This window comes from Heloderma suspectum, chromosome 2, assembly GCF_057233095.1.
Source record: "Heloderma suspectum isolate Gila_16-S chromosome 2, 16-S_ref, whole genome shotgun sequence".
NCBI classification, from domain to species: domain Eukaryota; kingdom Metazoa; phylum Chordata; class Lepidosauria; order Squamata; family Helodermatidae; genus Heloderma; species Heloderma suspectum.
The window spans coordinates 25,117,528-25,139,613 of record NC_139459.1 but is presented as its reverse complement, the minus strand read 5'-3'; the positions used below and the strand labels follow the sequence as shown (position 1 = coordinate 25,139,613).

Here is a 22,086-nt window from a genome sequence, read left to right as displayed (position 1 = left end):
GATCTCGTTAGACAATTTTAAATCCCTGCAGTAAATAGGTCGTATGCCATAAAGTATGGAGTGTTGTATATGGACAAATCATATTTCTAGATTCTAATTGTAGCCTGTTTTTCTTTGACAGTATGGGGGAAGCCTTGATATACAAGGAAGCAAACTTAGTTTTTTTTCAGTTTGGGACTGGTCTGTGCAGTTTGAACCTGAGGCACAAGCTTTGCTTAGTAACCCTCTTTATGCAGAGAAGCCAAAACTAGATAAAAATCAGAGGAAAACTACACGGTTCAAGGTAAGATGTTCAACTCCTAAAGCTCTAAACCATTTTTTCTGGCTCTGAGTACATCATTGAAACCTGTGGCAGAGATGGTGGCTCATAACTACGTCACACCCACTGTACAGTTAAGCTGGAATATGTGGATTTAAGCAACTGTAGTTTTATTGGCATGCCAAGATCAAAAGTATGGTTTAAAAGCTCACATATTTCCGCATGAACATCCAGCACAGTAAATCCTGCACACAGTTGCATACTCCTGGGAATCCTGAGCAGAAGGGCATATTAAACTTCACCTTAATGCCATGTTTTGGCATTATTCTTGATGTAGTCAACAATCATATTTCTTCCCACATCAAGTCTACGGTGAATATTTTGTTTGCATGCTTGCTGCCTTAATTTATACCTTTATGTGGTTCTCATAGCAATGTAAAATAGTATTTATACGCAGTTCTTGAATTGGATAATGCACTTTCACTGTCTTTTGGATTAAACAATTATTTGACCAAAAAGGACATGTGAGCTTATGATGAATGTGTCTTCAAATGATATTTGCCATGTTAAAACCACCTACTAAAGAATTTGTAATCTTAGGCATGTTAGGTGAATGTTAGAAATATGCCTTTCAGAATTTGATGGAGTAGGCAGTTCTTAACCTGAGCTGGGTGTGCCTGTTTTTGAAGCACGACAGATGGCTAGTGATTTATTTTAATCATGTGTTTTATTTTAGAAATACAGGATAACAATGAGGTTTAAAACAATGATATTAAAACATACCTGACTAGTATGCATTTTAAACTATTTAGTTCAAAGATTTGGATGGATGCCTTTAATAGTTATTGAAATACAAATATGTGGCTAGTTATTCTGCTTGGAGGGCAGAATCTTTACTTACTTCCGCATTCATGCTGCTCTTGCTTGACTAATTCTAATAGAGATTGACCTTCTGATGCGAAATAGTACAAACACTGCACAAGTAGAGGTGCCTGATATAGTCAATTACTAAGTTTTCGGTATATACAAATGGATAACATCCTTTTTATACAAAAATGAGGTGATCCTCTTGAAATTAGTGAGATGAATTATGCTTGAGTCCTGTTCTTGTGTTGGAGCTGCCTTGTTTCTTTCTAAAATCCCCTTGTGTGTTTTGGGTCTCTTATAGCTGATCACTTAACACAGTTCTAGCTCAATTTCTGGGCTAAGGACAGTTTCAGTTTGTCTTAAGTTTCTTAAATTATTTCCCTTTTTCTCTAAAGCATCATCGGCAGCTTTCTTTGCCACTGACACAAACAAAGCCTCCTCCAAAAAGAGGCTTTTTTAAGGAAGAAACAGATCAGTTAATTAAAAACCTTCTGGGCAAAAGAATCAGCAGGTTGATAACTTCTTCTGATGAACTTCAGAATAACTCTAGAGAGTTCTATGATAGTTGGCACAGTAAACCTGTTGACCTCCATGGACTTCTATTACCGCGCCTAGAAGGTCCAGAAATCAAAGTGTGGGCCCAGAGGTATTTGCGATGGATCCCTGAAGCTCAGCTCCCTGGTGGTGGCACAGTTGCTACTACAACAAAAATCTTGGATGTGATGGAGGATGTGCGGAGCTTGCAGAAGAAAACAGATGAAAAACAAAGTCAGATTGTCTCTGAAGACCATGCAGAAACATCTCCCTTCCAGAGAAATCCTGCTCGCTTGTCATCCTTATTTCCATTTGCTATTCTTCAAAGACATTCCCTCAAACCAGTTTTACCTACCAGCACTTGGAAAGACTTGGAAGGTGAGGAAGACTTGGCCAGGAGAGATGATGAGTATGTGGATTTAGGTGGTGAGTGTGACACTTCTCAACTGTAGAAATGAAAGTACTGGCTCACTTTTATCTAAATGCCTGCATAAAATTGATTTCCTAATGGTGGGCTTTTCCTTTTGGTTGTATTCTGGTTATTGCTGACCAGGGAAATGTTTAGCATAGGAAGATCTCACTTGAACACAAATATATTTTTCAGATGAGTTTTGATCAGGCATTTTAATCAGTCTTTACCCCCATGCCTATGGTATATAGCTGTATTCTGTAGGCCCCAATCGAAAAATAAAGTAACGTGTTAGATCCAGATTTTCCTGCTGAAGGAATGTGGTAATGATTATTTTTTTGCAGATTGCCCCAGTGACCCCAACAACTGCTCTGGACAGCATGGGAGGTTGTACTGGGCGCTGCAGGGGGAAGCAGGAATTAGCAGAAATAGCCTCCTCTCCTTCCAGCAGGAGCCCCTGGATCCAGCCTCAGATTCAAAAGGATGGAAAAAAGTAAGGTGCTGGGGGCTCTCACAGAAAGTATAAGAGCCTACTTGCTCAAGCCTAAAAGATGTTCTCGGAAATATCTGCCAGTATTGGAAAATGGCCTAGAGTTGGATATAGACAGTCTTCTAGTTGCATCTTAAAATGCATAGAAAGAGTTACACTGTTTGGTAAAACAACTTTCAAAGGAGAATCAGATAGTTTTTGAAGAGACTTGAACTTGCCAGGTTCATGTCTTTTCCCTTTTTAAATTCAAACCAGAGAAATAATAGGTATCTATAATGTATCCTACTTGTTCTGATCATTCATTCTCTGCAGAATTATCACACCTAGTGGTATCCTAGTGAAGTTGGTTGTCTTAAGCCACTGACAGTTTAAGGTCACAGACTCTTCTCTGACTCATGAGTCTGTTTTTTTCCATCATATGTATTGGGCTGTCTTCATATGTGAAGTCCCAGTCACTTACTGCCAGGTACAAGAAGGGGTAGAACTTAAAGATGTCAATGAACCAGATTATTTTTTTCCAAATTGTATAGGTTGCTCATAGCAACCTTGCTCACTAATACCAGTAATTTGCACTAAGTCACAAGTCCTGTTAGGAAGGGCAACTAAAGAGCTGTATTCAGCTGTGAAACTAGATTTGTCATCCAGTACTACTGCTTTTTTATAAACATGGCATTAAAGCTAACTATGAATGTAAGGAGTTTGAGTATTAGAATTGAGTTCTGGATGTTGTCATAACAGTACCTCAGTTAGAAAAGCCATATGGAAAATGCCTATTAAATCTTGTTTGCCTATTCTAAACCGATAATGCTACTCTGAAATTAGACTTTGAAAAATCAAGAGGATAAAATATTAACATACATAAAGCCAGAAGTTGCCCACAAATTAGAACTCTTAAGAAGCCTTTCTTCTTGGAGGGTTGGAGCTTAATTGATATAGTGTGTAAGTAATTATTGAACTATCCCCCCTGTGAGTCTGGGTGCAATTCTTAAGCATTGCCTTGGATTAGATCCATGTGCAGCAAGTTGAATCTGCTTGTTCTTCCAGTTATATTGGGAGCTTAGATTAGTGTCCCAGCACAAATATTTCAGAGGAATAACAAGTTGGTGTAGATGAATGCTAAATGGAAACCTCCAAAGTCCATGTTGCCTTATGAATCTTGCTACTGGAGCTCCATGAGCTTTCAGTATTTTTGAAACACAATACTTCTATATGAGCCTTTTCAAAGCTCGCATTGCACACTGTTTTCCTTCCACTGTCTTCAGCATTTATGTAATTTCTTGACAGTTCAGACATTTTATAGCTGCTTGGATTAGAATCTGAATTCACTTTTAAAAACACTAATGTTGCAAAGGCTTTTCTTAAACATTGTTTGATTTAACAGCTAAATAGTTGTAATATATTGATCATGAAAATGTATTTATATTTAAGCTGTCAGGTATTGTGTATCTATAGGAAACTCTCAAATGGATATATGGAGGGATTTTTATGATAACTTATGGAATTGCTCCACTCTTACAAGAATGGGCATGGTATTGAGATGATTATCAGAATGCAGCACTGTATGAATGCAAATATATTTGATTTACTGTACTGATTTTTTCAGGTATTCTGTTTATACCTCCCAGTTTTTACACTGAATTACAAGCTTTGCTTTAATAATACTTAAGGAAAAATATTCCTGTTAACTCTTAATAGACTATTTGGACAAATGTATTTGTTAATAAAATGTACTTTTACTATTTTTAACTTGGAAAATCATCTTTGAATCAAAATTGTTGAAAGTTGTATGTTTCTTCCTTGTTCTTGTGGTACAATGCCCTTGTAACCAGGTCCGGTGTCATTTCTTATCACAGTAATGAAACAGGAGTGCAGATCTATGGGGAACATGTGAAGCAGCCTTCTGCTGAGTCAGTCAGACCATTGAATCTGGCTAACCCAATATTATCCATTCTGGCTAGATGTATCCAAGCTATCGTACTAGAAATTCCAGGGATTGAATTTAGGAACTTGTGCATGCAAAGTATGTGCTCTACCACTGAGCTATGGCTTCTCCCTCTAATCGGTATCACATTTCTGCAAGAAAGTTAGGTGGCAATATCCCACCAAGTACGTGTCCTCAGAAGACTCAAATGTGCAGAACACTTAGACTGGCTCTTTAGAGAAACTGACCATACTATATACATTCCTAGGGATTGCAGAATACACTTCTCACATTGAGCATTCCATTCTGTAATGGTATTCCTCAACAGGTTACATTATTTTGCTAAGAATTATTACATTGCTCATGTAGCAATATAAAGCAATATTAATCCTGTTTATTGACTTGGTTCTGATCATTATCTGTTGCAAGTTCCTACTTACACTGGGCACAGTACACCAGTTTCACCTCTTATCCTAGCCCCACTGAAGTGACTGGGTGCTTATTTTATTTATTTATCACATTTCTATACCACCCCATAGCTGAAGGTCTTTGGGCAGTTTACAGAAATTAAAACATTAAAATCAATATAAAAAGTTTAAAACCCATTTACATAAAAGCACACAGAGAATATACACAAACATATAACTGAAAACAACTTTGAACAGTCATAACTAAAGACACGTCCAGGACTGATTTAAACTCATCATGTGCTGCCAAATGCCTGGGAAAAGAGAGAGGTCTTAACCTGGTGCCAAAAAGATAACAGTGTTGGTACCAGGTGGATCTCATTGGGGAGTTTGTTCCACAGATGGGGAGGCCACCACTGAGATGGCCCTCTTCCTCATTGCTGCCTTCCAAGCTTTCCTTGGAGGAGGCTTTCGGAGGAAGGCCTTAGATGCTGAACGTAGCATACAAGTTGGTTCATTTTGGGAGAGGTGTGCCGTCGGGTATTGCAGTCCCAAGCCTTGTGTGGCTTGATAGGTTAAAACCAGCACCTTGAATTGAGCTCGGAAGCATATAAGCAGCCAGTGCAAGTGGGCCAGAGTTGGTCTTACATGCACGGACCTTGTAGTCCCAGTTATCAATCTGGCCACTACATTTTGCACAAGCTGCAGCTTCTGAACTATCTTCAAAGGCAGCCCCATGTAGAGCGCATTGCAGTAATTTAACTTGGAGGTTACCAGAACATAGACAACTGAAGCCAGGTTATCGCTGTCCAGATAGGGGCATAGCTGGACCACCAGCCAAAGTTGGTAGAAGGCACTCTGTGCCACTGTGTCAAGTGACACAGATGGTTCCAGGAGGACCCCCAGGCTGCAGACCTGCTCCTTCAGCGGGAGTACAACCTCATCCAGAATGAGTTGAACACCCTCCATCCAGTCAGCAGAACCACCCACCAACAGCATCTCAGTCTTGTCTGGATTGAGCTTCAATTTATTAGTCCCCATCCAGTCTGTTGTCGCAGCCAGGCACTGATTCAGCACATCCACAGCCTCACCTGAAGAAGATGAAAAGGAGAAATAGAGCTGTGTGTCATCAGCATGCTGATGACAGTGCACTCCAAAACCCCAGATGACTGCACTCAACAGTTTCATATTGATGTTGAACAACATGGGGGACAAAACTGACCCCTATGGAACCCCATATTGGAGAATCCACAAGGCTGAGCAATGCTCCTCAAGCACCACCTTCTGGAACTGACCCTCCAGGTAGGAGCGAAACCACTGCAACGCAGTGCCTCCCACTCTCAGCTCAGACAATCGTCCCAGAAGGATACCATGGTCGGTGGTATTGAAAGCCACTGAGAGATCAAGGAGAATCAACAGGGTCACACTCCCCCTGTCTTTCTCCTGTTATAGGTCATCATACAGGGTGACCAAGGCTGTTTCTGTGTTCTAGTGGCTTGGTATGGCTTTTATTTTTATATACCTATTTTGACTTCTAAAAGGTTATTGAGAAACTTCATTATCCAGATCAATAGGGCTTGCAGGATAAATTTCAAAATGTGCCAAAGTAAATCTCCTGACTGCATAATTTTTTGCAATTGAAATGTAAACTCCTGTACTAATGCATTTAAGCATTAGATGTGTCATGCTGACTGTATTCTGCAGTATCTTCCAGTGAAGTATGATTACTTTAGGGTTCACAAAAGCTGTGTTGAAATGTTAACTATGATTTAGTGATATGTGCAAGCCTAGCCTCCCCAATGTTTATGCATTCTACCCTCCCTCTCTTCCAGCATTGCCTTGAGAATGTGTTCAGAAGCTTTGACTTCAGCCTTTGCTTGTCATGTAGCCTGAACGAACTAGTTAACTTTAACTATAGTTTGTGTCTAGCCAGCTTCAAATCATGGTTTATGTCCCTATGTTTGGGAGTGATCGAATCAATGGAATGGGTCATCTCATTCCAAACAAAGTGAAGGACCTTGATGGGATTACTGACTAACCCTGCTGGAGAATTGCCTAGAAACCCTGGAAATCTGTCTGGATTCATCAGCCTTCAGGGACAGAGAATAAAGTTCAGTCCCCCAACCCTGCAAAGGTTACAGGTAACATGATCTGTCCATGCCAATAGTCACTACTAACTCTCCCACCCACAGACCATTTCCCTTCAAGCCATTCCAAAGTGTATCCTGCCAGATGTGTTTGGCCAGATAATAACTGAGACAGGCCCATGATTGACATGGCTGTCACAAAATATTGAGCTGCACCTAATATGGCCATGGCATGAATACTAAAGACCGGCGCTTTGCGGTTCTCAATACCATGATGGAAACCACCTCTGTTGGTGAGAGTATTGGGAGTAAGTGGTACATCAATAGAATTCCAATCCCGTCTTGCATTCCCAATACCAGGTACAGACACAGGGTACCTGACCAAGCAGATGATGTCCCTATAGACCACGGGTAGGCAACCTGGTGCCCTCTAGATATTTTGGACTACAACCTCCATCAGCCATAGCATGGCAAATGGTCAGGGGTTGTGGGAATTGCAGTTCAAAACATCTGGAGGGCACTGAGTTGTCTACCCCTGCTGTAGAGTAAAACTAGTCCCCTCTGTACCCCTCTAGTCAAGCTCTATACTGTGCAAGAAATCCTGGTGGAAACATTAAGAGAAGTTCACCTCTCTCCCTTCATCCAACTAGGTCTTAGTGACACAGGCTAAGTTAGTATGTTCATCAGTCATTAAGTCCGAGATTACACATCCTTTCCCATTAGTCAATCTGGTATTCATTAACAGCACCTGCATACCACAGGTAACCCATCAAAATTACTGAGGCTGGAATGTGAATCAGGGAAAAGAGTATGCTCGTCTCAGTCGCCTTCCCCTCAGTCAATGTCGTAGCCTCCCACTGTCATAGCATGACATTTTACTCGTGGCCCAGCATTACATTTTATAATGGCCCCACCTTCCTCCCCTCCTAAACACATAGGCCTTAATTAACCTAAAAACCCACAGGTAACTCCACCCTGCCAGCCAAATAACAAAAACCAATCAACAACCGCTCCTCTCTCACCAGAGGCCCAGCCAACATCTCCAGCTAGATATTAAGACAACAGCCCCAAACGTGCCACCCATGTTCTCTCATTTCACCTTTCAACAGCATTAGTGACTCAGCACCCATACTGGCTGCAGTAAACATTCTCCAATCCCACAAGTTCCTCCTAGGTTTTTCTGTCTGCTCTGCTGAACGCTCTATGGTCTCAGCAGCTAGCAAGCTGCTGGACTTTGCAGCCGGAACACTGGAAAACACAGGGAGATTATGTTACTCGAAATTAGGAATGGCGGAGAATTCCACCACGGACCCCAGTGAGGCCGGATTCCAAAGAATCCAGCCTCCATGGCGGAACGTGGCACTCATCTCCACCTCCCTCAGGAATCCGTCCAGGCTTGCTCCTCCATGCAGCGATCCTGTGGAGCCGACCACTGAGTCCGCATTGCTGGCGATAAGCTGGCCGCCATTGCCGTGCCGTATCGCTGGGCTAACTCCGGACGCCTATCGTGTGAAAAAACGGGGACGCAAATCTGTTAGATTAACCTTAATGCAGCCGTAACTGGCCGCATTTAGGTTAACCTAACAGCTTTACGGCTGCAAATGGCGTAGTGGACGCCATTTGCGTCCAGAGTTAGCCCAGTGATACAGCACAGCAATGGCGGCCAGCCTTATCGCCAGCGATGCGGACCCAGCAGCTGGCTCCGAAGGATTGCTGTGGAGGGGAGCCAGCCTGGATGGATTCTGGGGGGAGGGACGGATCACCTCCCCCCAAGGGCGGATTCCCACCCGGACCAGCAGGTAGGGAATCTGCCCATCCCTACTCAAAATACAGTCCTGCCCCTGGCCTCCAGGTGACCTGGCTGCTGCTACAGATCTTGCCACTCCTGCTGGATCTCTCGCTATAGCCACTTACAATGCTAAGCTTGTTGTCCCTCACCAGGGCAGTGTCTGCTCCTCTGTTCTCCCTGCTGCCATTCTCTCCTGCTGTTTGCTGTCTTCCCAACTGTACCCCTATTCAGGGATGCTAGTAGCAGTCTCACAGATCCAGGGATACATAAGAAGCTGTAAGCCACAGGCTAAGAACCAAAGGCAAATAACCCTCTGGCAAGATCCTGGTGTTAAATTACCTGGAGGAGGTGGAGACACAAACTACTTAAATGAGAGTCCCAGGTGGAAACAGGAACTGCTCCAACAAACTCCTCCGTGCTTGAAAAAGGCCGATTACCTTTTTCAGAGGGAGGGGAGGCTGAGCCAGTTAATTAGTCACTTCAGCTGGGCTCAGCTTGACTCACATTTAAACAGTGAAACTTTGTGAGAGAAAGAGATTTTAGGCCTCTCCCCCCGCCCCATCTCTTTTCATGGGAAATAGATTTTTTAAAAACTTAACCAATATATTTTGAGCTGTTCTTTATCAAGGGTATTTTCTCACTCCATTCGTAAGAGAACTGATGTGGTAAACGTGATAAACTGATGTGGTCTGGTCTCTGCCAATGCAGGTGGTACATACATGCATGAATGTTCCTCCATACAAAACAGTTCTCTGCACATCAAATTTTACATGTTTGGGCAAAGTTTAAGCTTGAATGAAATCTCGGTTTACTTAGTTTGATGACTTCTCTGGGATATGTCCTGCTTTCTGGACACGCAGACCTTCAATCAGTTCTGCCTGTGGCACCAAAGAGGAAATAACATCCCACTGTCCACCAAGGGAAGGGAGGGGGAGGAAGAAAGGGGTTAACCAATAAATATCTAGTCTTACTCCCCCCCCCCCCCCCGCTGCAGCTAATTTGCACACTGTGGATTGGAATTCATAACTCAGAAGATTAAGATGGTGCATATCTCAAGTTCTTATTTAGATGTAACCCCATTTTCTTTACCAGCAACCCTGTGGGGTGATGGAAACCATGGGATGTGGGTTCATGCAGTGGTGAGATGGGTGAAGGAGAAAAATGCTGGCCTCCAAGTAGTGTGCAGTGCCTCCAGCCCACCAGGATCCTTGTTCTTTGAAAGGGGGTGGGGTGGAGGGACCAGTGAGCAACTTAAATAAATCCTAGTTCTTATTTTATAACAGGGAAAGGGGTGGTGGTGGAAGCAAGCCAAACATTCAAATGAATAAACAAGTAAGTATCTAAACAATAACATGGAAGGAATGGCGTCCAATAGTAATATGGACTACACATGTCGGTTATCTTTTAAGACCTGTCTAGCTGTGCAGTTCAAGACTGAGAGGTAACTCCAGGCCAGTCACCGATGGTTATGGAGCCATCCCCTATTTTTCTCCTTGCTGTTTCCTCAGAGTCTATCCTTCTGTAGTCGCTCTGCAGAGTAAAAAAAAAAAAAGGTTGAAATCACACATTCCACCAGGGGGCTGCACTGCACAGGATTACACTCACTTCTTTTTTTAGCCGGCTTTTTGGACAAATACAGTCTCCCAAAGCAGCTCACATAAATAACAAAAGAGGCCCTGCTCTCAGGCTTACAAACTGAAAAGGCAGGACTTCAAGAGAAGGAGAGTGGAGGCAAAAGGTAGAGGACAGAGATCATTTGAACAATTCCAGGACAAAGTGGTGAGTAGTAAACAGGCATTTATATCTAGCTGGAGCTGGGCTTATCATCCCTTGCTTGTGGTCTTGCTTACTAACACAGTAGCCCTTATTCCCCTGTCCAGTGGCAGAGACCAGGATACGCCTCCTGTCAGGTCTGCAGTCTGAGGGCAACTCCGTGCAGCTGCTCCTTCTCTGGTGACAGATGAGGCCAAGCTAGTCTTTTCCCTTGCCATTATGTTCTTCCTGGCAAGCAGGGGCTGCACCTTGGGGGAGGTGCTATAAAATTTTGCCATTTGGGTTGTCTGTCATTTCAACAGCTCCGATGTCAGTGGGGCAGTGAATCTGCTCCAGCATTCAGTCAGAACTCCAGAGGAGCTATCCAAGGTGCTGAACCTATTTTGGGGCTGGTTCACCACCCCACTGACATCAGCCTCCACTGAGGTGGACTCAATTTTTCTGTCTTTTTACTTCGTAATGTGCATGTTTCTGTTTTGGTATATAGAAAAGCTTACCATTAATCTTTCTGCTAGGCAATCATGTACGCAGAGCAGTATGACACAATAATTTGAACAGACTGTATTGCATCCTCAGCCTTCTTTAGGAAGGTTGTTACAACACTGAAGTTATTCCTCATAAAAATGGTCAGATGTGATTAAAGTGTCATAGTATTTTGAACTGTCAACTTGAAAAATCTTGGGAAAGCAATAACCCACTTAAGAATTCATGGGTTTATTGTGCTAGGTGCATGCTGCTGCGTTCAGGATTGCCAATTCTGTGAGGCATATTTAACACTATGGGAGCTTAAGGACAGAGAACATTTGAAGTAAAAACAGAATTGTTTATTTGTTCAGTCACTTCCAACTCTTCATGACTTCATAGACCAGCCCACGCCAGAGCTTCCTGTCGGCCGTCACCACCCCCAGCTCCCCCAAGGTCAAGTCCGTCACCTCCAGAATATCATCCATCCATCTTACCCTTGGTCAGCCCCTCCTCCTTTTGCCTTCCGCTTTCCCTAGCAGCAGCATCTTCTCCAATTTAGTAGTGAGACAGGGCAGGATCCAACACTGCCCATCCGCTAGTGGAGCTGGCCACCAATTCTGGCTCTGCCGATCTGCCCCCTTCCAGAAATGAGAGTTTCTGCTTGTTTGGGGGCTTACCTCTGGAACCGCTAAATAAACATTCTGCAAGTGGTAGGTGCTGCTTGCGGACCAGAAGTGGCGGGGCTGGCCGGCCGTGCACAGACCAGAGTCAGCAGCCAGTTCCACTAGCAGAGGAGCAGCATTGGATCCTGCCCATTGTCAGACCGGGTTCGCACATAGAAAGGGCAATTGTGGGTTAATTAACCCACAAATAGTTGCGTGTAAGTGAGAACAAGCATGCTGCCTCCAGTGTGTTCCTCACTTCTGCTTTCAATTAACACCCTACAATCGCCCCATGTGTAGGTTGTTAGCGTGATGTCAGAACCTGGACATTCTGGGATATGTAGAGGTTAAACAACCCAGAGTTAACCCAATAGCAAATCGTAGGCTAAATTTGGGTTCTCAACCCCTAAATAACCCAGGGTGTCCAGGGTCAGATGTCTCCCCACGGGCTACAAACAACCTCATTTCATAGAGATAAGGTAAGGGATGCTACTAGCTTCCAACAACCTAAGCAACTGTCACAAATGTGAACCACAAACAACTCGCTAAAGTGTGACCTGGCCCCTGAAGGGCAAAAAGACAGGATGCTGCTTTGCATCCTAAACGAAACGCCAGCTTACAGAACTGGTTGCACTGCCGTGCATAATGTTGTGGAGTGCGCGTGTGCAATATTTTACTGTATATCGTTTGGGGTATTGTAGGAGAGGTGTGTGGGAGGGAGGGAAGGAGGACTTTCTGGATGCAAGGTTGCAGCATGCCCTAAAAATGAGGGAAGGGGGAGAACAATGATCATGCAATACGTAAGCTAGTTATCTCTTCACAGGTACAGTCAGGGCCAGAAATATTGGAACAAGGATAACTGTTTTGGCAGTTGGCCTCTGTCCACAACCACATTGAAGTTGAAAGGAAACACACCCAGATGGGAGCGAAGTCAGGACTTTCAGCTGTAATTCAAGGGGCTTGTCAAAAGTGGGGCACTACGCATTCAGGAAGGACAGCCAGTGGCACACACACCCCATCGTTGGTGGCTCATAAGTAATGGAACGAATGGCTGACAAGCAGCTGCATGGCCAGGTGTGGCCTGTTTCCTGGGTACCCCATGTCCAATCAAGCAGAAAAAAGGCCTGGAGGTGGTTCTGAGTGTCACATTTGCATTTGGTAGCTGTTCACTGGAACTCCCAATGTGAGGTCCAAAGAGGTATCCATGCGAGTGAAGGAGGCCATAATTAGGCTGAGGAAACAAAATAAACCCATCAGAGAGATAGCAAAAACAGTGGGAGTGGCCAAGACAACAGTTTGGAACATCCTGAAAAAGAAGGAATTAACTGGCAAGCTCAGCAACAGCAAAAGGCCTGGCAAACGACAGAAGACAACTAAAGTGGATGACCGCAGAATGCTGCTCATGGTGAAGAGGAACCCTTTCACAACATCTAGCCAGGTCAAGAACGCTCTTGAGGAGGTGGGCATGTCTTTGTCAACATCTACAGTCAAGAGACAGCTTTATGAATGTAAATACAGAGGCTTCACAACAAGGTGCAAACCCTGGTAACACTCAAGAACAGACAGGCCAGATTAGCCTTTGCCAGCAAACACCTAAAAAAGTCTGCCCGGTTCTGGAAGAAGATTCTTTGGACTGATGAAACCAAGATTAACTTGTACCAGAATGATGGGAAGAGAAAAGTATGGAGAAGGAAAGGAACAGCTCATGATCCAAAGCATACCACATCATCTGTCAAACATGGTGGAGGCAGTGTTATGGCATGGGCATGTATGGCTGCCAGTGGAACCGGGTCACTGGTGTTTATTGATGACCTGACTGCTGATAAAAGCAGCAGGATGAATTCTGAAGTGTATAGGACTATACTTTCTGCTCAGACTCAGCCGAATGCTGCCAAACTGATAGGACACCGCTTCATATTGCAGATGGACAATGACCCAAAACATACAGCGAAAGCTACCCAAGAGTTTCTGAAGGCAAAGAAGTGGGATGTTGTTCAATGGCCAAGTCAGTCAGCTGATCACCACCCAATAGAGCATGCTTTTCACTTCCTGAAGACAAGTCTGAAGGCAGAAAGACCCACAAACAAGCAGCAGCTGAAGGCAGCTGCAGTAAAGGCCTGGCAAAGCATCTCGAGGGAGGAAACTCAGCATTTGGTCATGTCCATGGGTTCCAGACTTCAGGCAGTCATTGACTGCAAAGGATTTTCATCCAGGTATTAAAGGGGATCCTTAAGTTTGAAATGATGTTGGTTTGTTCCATTACTTATGAGCCACCAACGATGGGGGTGTGTGTATGCCACTGGCTGTACTTCCTGAATGGTTAGTGCCCCACTTTTGTCACACCCCTTGAATTACAGCTGAAAGTCCTGACTTCACTCCCATCTGGGTGTGTTTCCTTTCAACTTCAATGTGGTGGTATACAGAGGCCAACTGCTAAAACAGTTATCCTTGTTCCAATATTTTTGGCCCTGACTGTATATCCATATTATAAGTGCATAATTCAGTTCACTGGCTCACTTCAAAGAATAAACTGTGTTTGATGTTGAGTCACTTTGATCTATGCTGTATGTAGACTTATAAAAGTGTATGCAAATTCTGTTTGTCCAGGAACTGCTGGTAATTATGTTAATCTGAATTAAAACAGGAGTCTTCTGGTGGTTGGTTTTATTCAGATTTGCTTTTCAAAGGGAATATTGGGTAAATACAAGGCTGTTTCTCACCCAATGGATTGGTGCAACTGGATGGAAACCTATTTAAATGTTAATCCTGAGAAAGTGTTTTCCCCTCTCATTAGGATTATGGATCATTGTATGTATCACAGCTGGTAACACTGTAATTGTAATTATTGATTCAAGTGCTGTTTCACAGATACAGCCAATGTGAAATTACATTTAAAGCTTTGAGCTGAAATCAACTACTATTATGTATTGCTTTTTTGCACACAGCAATATAATATAGTGTGGGAGAGTTTTTATTCTATTTCAGTATGCTGTGAGATTACTGGGTAATCCTATGCAAATGTATTTGGAAGTAAGTCCGTAGTAAGTATGCTTACTTACTCGAAATGTCAGGTGGTAGGAAAGAGGCTGTGTAGAGTATGTGCATCCCATCTAAGCAAATACATCATGACACACCACAAGCTTTAAAAACAAAACAACTGGGGGATGCTGGGAGTTGTAGTCCAACACATGTGGAGGGCACCAGGTTGGGGAACACTGCAAAGTGAGTCATGCAAAACCTTCCATATCAGGCTTGCTTAACTTGTCTGAGCAATTGGAACTATGATCTTGTGGCTGTATCACCATTGCCAAATAAATACTTTGGGATTCCTGGGCACCCATAATTTGGTATCATGTGATGTAAGTAGGATTCCCCTATAAGACCCTGACACCTAGACGTCACTGAGTCTATACTTTTCCCAGGACTCCCCAAAACACCAGCTGCCACCATGTACTGATTTATAGGATCACTCTTCTCTTTATATCCTTAGCATGTGGGGTGAGATATTTGTTGTTGTTGTTCAGTCGTGTCCGACCCTTCGTGACCCCATGGACCATAGCACGCCAGGCCTTCCTGTCCTACACTCTCTCCAGGAGCATGCTCAAGTCCATATTCATTGCATCAGTGATGCTATCTAGCCATCTCCTCCTCTGCCGTCCCCTTCTCCTTTTGCCTTCAATCTTTCCCAGCATCAGGGTCTTTTCCAGGGAGTTTTCTCTTCGCATTAGGTGGCCAAAATATTGGAGCTTCAGCTTCAGGATCTGTCCTTCCAATGAGCACTCAGGGTCGATTTCCTTTAGGATGGAATGATTTGACCTCCTTGCAGTCCAGGGGACTCGTAAGAGTCTTCTCCAGCACCACAGTTCCAAAGCATCAATTCTTTGGCGCTCAGCCTTCCTTATAGTCCAGCTCTCTCAGCCATACATTACTACTGGGAAAACCATAGCTTTGATTATACGAACCTTTGTCGGCAAGGTGATGTCTCTGCTTCTTACTATGCCCTCTAATCCACCCAGACCAGAACACAGGTATTTAAAAAGGATAAGCATGCATGTATTTAACAGGTCAACCATCAGAACAAACAGTATCTGATAAATAGTAATAAATAATGTATCTTAAAACCTAACATCACATCTCTACTTTCAGTAACATCTCTCCCTCCCTTCTCATTAACACCCTGTATCTGATTCTGTACACCAAGAAAGTACATAAGAACATAAGAAGAGCCATGCCAGATCAGACCAAGAGTCCATCCAGTCCAACATTCTGTTTATTATTTATTTATTTGTTTATTATATTTATATCCCGCCTTTTTTTCCTCTCTCAAGGAACCCAAGGCGGCTTACATTATCCTCCTCCTCTCCATTTTAGCCTCACAACAACAACCTTGTGAGGTAGGTTGGGCTGAGAGTCTGTGACTGGCCCAAAGTCACCCAGTGAGCTTCCATGGCTGAGTGAGGACTAGAACCTGGATCTCCTGGCTCCCAGACCAACACTCTCACCACTACACCAACCAGCTGTCCATGGGAGACCCACAAGCAGAACATGAGTGCAACAGCACTCTCCCGCCCAAGTTCCTGAACAACTGGTGTACATAGGCACCCTGCCTCTGATACGGGAGGAAATATACTTATAGCCATCAGGACTTTATCCTCCATTAATTTGTCCAATCTCCTTTCAAAGCCATCCAAAGGTGGCCATCACTACATCTTGTGGAAGTGAATTCCATCTCTCTCTCTCTCTCTCTCTCTCTCCCTCTCCCTCTCCCTCCCACCTGGCCAGTCACCCAGCCTCTCTGGGCGATGTACAAAGTGTATAATAAAACAGTTTAAAACAATAAAATTCTACAATAAAAACACCATATTTCTAAAAAATACCCTAACCCACCTCAAATGCCTGCCTGAACAAACATGTTTTTAATGCACAGCGGAAGCTCATTAAAGAGCATTAAATTCCATAGTTTGACTATGTGGTGTACTTGCTTTTTCCTGTCCTGAGTCTCCCACCAATCAGTTTCATGGGATGACCCCGGTTCTAGTATTATGAAAAGGAGAGAAAAATGTCTCCCTATCCACACCATGCATAATTTTCCCTTTACTCGTCTTTTTTCTAAGCTAAACAATCCCACCTGTTGTAATGTTTCCTCATAGGGGAGTTGCTCCAGTCCTTTAATCATTTTAGTTGCCTTTTTCTACACTTTTTTCAAACTGTACAATGTTCTTTTTTAGATGAGGCGACCAGAACTTTACACAGTATTCTAAGTGTGGTCACACCATGTATACTCACGTATATGGGGAGTATGATTTTCCATTCCTTTCCTAATTATGCCTAACACGGAATTTGCTCTTTTTACAGTGGTTTAACATTTTCATTGAGCTGTCCACCACAGCCCCAAGATCTCTTTCTTGGTCAGTCACTACTAGCTCAGATCCCATCAAGTTATACTTGGTTGGGATTTTTTTGCCCCAACATGCATTACTTTACACTTGCTTACATTAAAACACATTTGCAATTTAGATGCCCGTTCTCCCAGTTTGGAGACATCCTTTTGGAGCTCCTCGCAATCCTGTTTTGTTTTAACCATCCTAAATAATTTGGTGTCATTAGCAAACGTGGCCACTTCACTGCTCACTCATAATTCCAGATCATTTATGAATAATTTGAAAAGCATTGGTCCCAACACGCATCTCTGTGGAACACCACTGTTTACATCTCTCTATTGCGAGAACTTACCTTTTAGTCCTACTCTCTGCTTTCTGTTCTTTAACCAGTTGCTGATCCATAAGAAGACCTCTCCTTTGATTCCATGACTAAGTTTACTCAGGAGTCTTTGGTGGCGGACATTGTCAAAAGCCTTTTGGAAGTCCAAGTAAACAATGTCTACCAGATCCTATGGTCCCTGGGCAAACCCCTTCTGAGGTCAGCGACCGCACTCTGACCACAGAAGGGAGAGCTGTAGATGTGACCCTTGACCCCTCACAGCAGGTGCAGAAAGAACCACAGCAGCTGCCTCTTCAAGGTCAGAAAATGACCTCCAAGGGGGAAAAAGGGGGCTTTCTGGTGGCCAGGGAGAGGAGGAAACCAAAGAGGCCAGGATAACATTTATCCTAAGCCTCCTCCAGCCTCCTTCCCTCCCCCTCCAAAGTGCCTTCGCTAGATGGGCTGAAAAGCCCATCTAGCAAAAATGAAGAAGATTGGAGGCCAGGGAGGCAAAGATCACCTCCACCACTCCTCCCACCCAGCCAGCATCAGCCCATCAAGGCACAGGAATCTTGAAAGCCTCTGAGTCTGGAGGCGTCTGAGCAGCAAGAGCACAGTCCATAAGACTGCACCCTCAATTGACTACTTTGGACTGCAATTTCTCTCACTGTCTCCCCTACCCAACTCACTCTCCCTCTGACCTCTCCCTAACAGCCCTATCCTCTTTCTAACTGACTGTCTCCCACTGCCCCTAGCTGCACCCAACATTCCATTCTGGCCTAATTCCTCCACTCGCTCTCCTGTTACAATGTCCTTTCCAAGAGCATCCGCCATGCTCCCTTACTCAGGCCCAGCTCTCCTGCGAACCAGACAGACCTTGCCTCAGGCAGCCGATCAGGAGGACCAGCAGGTCAGGCCTGGTGCCCCTGCCCAACCACAGTCCACCGGAGCCACTTTGCTCATGTTGCACCCACCTGGCCAGTCGGCCAAGCCACTGCCATTCTCTCAGAGTCAGCTGGCTTTTTTTCCAAGCAGCCACAGGTACACATGCTGTGGCGTACACAATGCACCATTGGGGTGGGGAAAGAGAAATGGATGCCGGAAGAGTAGGAGCAAGTGAGTGAGTGGGTGACTTGGCATATGGGCAGATGGCACACAGCAAAAGGGAGAAGCATAGGGGCATAGTCATCCATCGCCACTGGGGACTCGCAGCAAGCTTCAGACTAAGTATGCCTCCCTCACCAGCCAGCTTCCAGCATCTGCCCCTGCCTGCATTGCATCCCTTCTGAAAGCACTGATGGAGACTGAGTGTTTTTGCATGTGTGGGAGAGTTTCTTGGTGCTTCCAAAGGCCCTTCAACTCTGCAAGGGGTAGAGAACAAAAGTACTTGGGGAGAAGGGAGAGAAGGACAAAGAATGAGCTCCATGGCCAAGGTTTAATTTGAACCTGGGTTTCTCTGGCCATAGTTGAACTTACTAGCCAGCACACATTAAATTGCAGCTTGTGTGGTTCCTTTAGGTTCGACATTACAAAGCATGTTTGAAACAACATTTATGTACCTGATCTCCCTAGTCTTATCTTCACAACAACCCTGTGAGGTAGGTTAGGTTGAGAGGTAGTGACTGGCCCAAAGTCGTTCAGTGAGGAATTCATACATTTGCTGGTCTGTCTCAGGAAGCAAAATATCAGTCAATATTTGGGAATGTGCAATAAATACTTTTCGGCTAGGTATAGGAACAATGTAAGCAGGTGCAACAGTTTAATCCCAAATGGAAGTGATGGTTGAAAGTTCAAACTCTAAAGAAGTGAAGTGAGAGGCTTAGCATAGTATTCACCCAGAAATCAGGTCCACTGAGTCCCATTTAACTTACACCCAGGGAAATGTGCATAGAATTGTAGCTGTGAGATGCCTGGGTCAACTTTCTCATCAGTCATGAGCATACAAGGTGGTCTTGGCCAGGCAGACAATAACGTCTCACCATCATCCCTCCATCAGCAATATGGGGAGAATAATGTCCTACCTTACAGCTTTATTGTAAGGATTACTGAGGTAAGATGTGAAATGTGCTTTGAAGACCTAAAATCTTTTATAAATGCTAGGTGTTATGAAGTGCTTTACTGTTGACATTTTAATGGAAGGTATTGTTTAAAAAAGGTAGGTGTGAAAGCACCTTCAGGTATTTTGTGTACTCCTGTGTTTTGTGATATTATATTCTCCTGCTCCTGTAATTTTGCACCTTTTGCCTGAAATCATGCTCATGCATGTTAACGGGGGTATAATTATGTCTTCCTTTGACTGTAATCTTGCCTAAGAAGATGAAAAAAGTGTATAACATGAATGGAAATGTGTTCATTCTGCATAAAGCCGCTTCCCCAACATGACCATTTTCTAGTTAGACAAAAGGAATATGGCTCTAATCACTAGAAGCTTATAGCTTAAAGTTGCATCATCTGCCCTGAAGAATTTTAAATTAACTATTTATGGATTTTAAAGGGAACACAGAGTGAACACATTACACCAAATGCTGTAAAAAAGAGCTATTCTGACACAGTATTCATACTCATTTTTAAATGCTTTTAAGAATTAATATTAAAAAAAAAAACAGTAGATACTTTGGTTAGGGAGATCAACCAATCTGGATAGGAGAATATATCTGTTGCACTCCCCCTGTAGGACCAAGTGTGCAGTTTGGGAGTGCTTCTGGACTTGGCACTGAGGAAGCTCTGGTAGTAGTGATAGCCATGAGTACCTTTTACAGCGTAGGGTGCAATTCTATGTTTGTTTAGACAAAAAAAGTCATCCAACAAAAAAAGTCATCCAACTCCCAGCAGTCCTCAGCCATGCTGGCTGAGGAATGCTGGGAGTTGTAGGATTTTTTCTGTCTAAACATGCATAGGATTGCATCTTTAGGGTCACAACTGGTGTACCAGCCTATCTGGAGAGGGCTGATCATGCCTCTAGCCTGAACTACTGTAATGCAATCTACATGGGACTGCCTTTAAGGACAGTTTAGAAATTTCAGCCAGTGCAGAATATAGCCAACCTAGATATTGCTGGGGTCTGGGTGGTCAGCTCATGTGATACTGATACTGTGTCTGCTGTACTGGTTGTTATGCATTTTCAAGCCCAATTTAAAGTGCTGGTTTTAACCTTTAAATTAAAGGCTTAAATAGCTTGGCCTCAAGTTACTTGAAGGACCTCCAGTTTTCCACCTGTACCAGCCTGCCTTCACTCAGAGATCATCAACAGAGACCTTTCTTACTTGCTCACCATCCAAGATGCTTAGGTCAGTGAATACAAGGGAGAAGGCCTTTTCAGTAATGGCCCTGCATCTCTGAGATGAGCTACCATCAGGAGTTAGTCAGGCCCCTCTTCGCAGGTTGTCAGGAAAGCATTTAAGACCCTCCCATTCTCACTGGCCTTTCTAAAAATGTCTGGGCTGCTGGTTTTCTTGTTAAGCACTGTTTTTGTTTAATGCTATTGTTTTATGTTTTTGGTTTACATCTTGTATTATGTGTTTTTATCTTGTATGCTGCCTTGGGAGGATTTCACCCTAAAAATAATTTTAAATCTCTCTCTCTCTCTCAATTTATAGGTTGCCACTGTGTATACATTCAACAGGGAGCTTCAACCAATCACAGCTCTCTGACAGATCAACTTGTATGGTTAGGTGGTACACCACATGCATGTAGCAACGTGGTGACCCTAACAGCACTTTTTTGTGAAAGCAACTATGTGGGTGCTATCGTGCAAGTGGGTTGGAAACTCAAACTCCTAGAGTTAAACTATCTGACAGGGCTAACAGTTTGAGTCTTCTGTATCATGAACTAGTCAGGTATATTTTCTATTGCACCTGAAGCAGAGAGTGTCTGAGCATATGCTGAGTTCTAGTCCCTCACCAGTGAGCCATCAGCTTCAGCCTCTAGGAATCTGAGATGAAGTGGGAGGGAGGAGCTTTGTGTTCCAGCTAAACCTGTTCCCTGGTACTATTTCCTACAAGCACCGTGTGTGTACACAAATTGTATGCCTGTGCGGTCAAATTCCGTGGAAGCCGTGTCACAATGTGTGAATGCCGCGTAAGCCTCCTATGTCACTTCAGTGTCTTTGTGAGGGAGCCGAGCCCATTGTTCCACTGCAACTATATTGGATGTGGAACTGCTTTTATCAGCAGGAAAAGTCTAGCAAAGGGATGAACTGGCTGATCATTGTTCTCCCCATCCAAAGGCCTCTTAACATTGTACAAGGATGAAAATAATGTCAACTAATCAAAACCCCATTTCCCTGCCTGATTTCAAAGGAAAACTATTTTCTATAGACCTGTAAACAAAAGGTGATTTGACATATGAAAGGATGTGCTTTAGTACAGGCAAGAACTGAACATTCTTATGCATTGGATTATGTTCCTTATGTGAGTGGACGCTGTCTCCAGAGGCACGAATGGTGGATGGTCCAGAGCAAACATGTTCACCTGAGAACTTCTTTTTGTGCTTTGTGGTCCTGGTTCTTATGATATGGAACCAATGTGTGTGTTATGACACCTCATAACAATATGCTTGCTTTTGATTTCCATTCCAAAATTGCTTTTGGTTACTGAATGTTTTTGTTTAAGACACTTTACAATACCTTCTTGGCTGATGAAACTTCTCATATTCTTGTTGCGATTCAGAATTGGTTTGTACAAATAATAGTGCATTTACTGTGCCCAGCTGTTGAGACTGACCA

At 43.6% G+C, this 22,086-nt stretch overlaps 1 protein-coding gene and 1 long non-coding RNA gene across 6 annotated transcripts in view; one reads left to right on the top strand and one right to left on the bottom strand.

Moving 5' to 3' along the window:
• Positions 1-2,829, top strand: part of MTMR12 (myotubularin related protein 12) — a 46,454-nt gene extending 43,625 nt beyond the window's left edge. For 2 of the 5 annotated variants that reach the window (XM_084833009.1, XM_084833011.1), the window contains 3 exons: positions 122-283; positions 1,522-2,038; positions 2,414-2,829. In XM_084833009.1, coding sequence (XP_084689135.1) covers positions 122-283; positions 1,522-2,038; positions 2,414-2,595 — 861 coding nt within the window. In that variant the 3' untranslated portion in view covers positions 2,596-2,829. Of the gene's footprint in view, positions 1-121; positions 284-1,521; positions 2,213-2,413 lie in introns of those variants that run through there. The other 3 variants (XM_084833008.1, XM_084833010.1, XM_084833012.1) reach the window with 2 other exon arrangements.
• Positions 2,830-4,278: 1,449 nt separating this feature from the next.
• LOC146351998 (uncharacterized) overlaps positions 4,279-22,086 on the bottom strand; it is a 35,737-nt gene continuing 17,929 nt past the window's right edge. Inside the window, exons 2-3 of the long non-coding RNA XR_014787528.1 lie at positions 10,175-10,293; positions 4,279-5,978 (exon numbers count right to left, since the gene is read on the bottom strand). This is a non-coding gene — a long non-coding RNA (uncharacterized LOC146351998). The remainder of the gene's footprint in view (positions 5,979-10,174; positions 10,294-22,086) is intronic.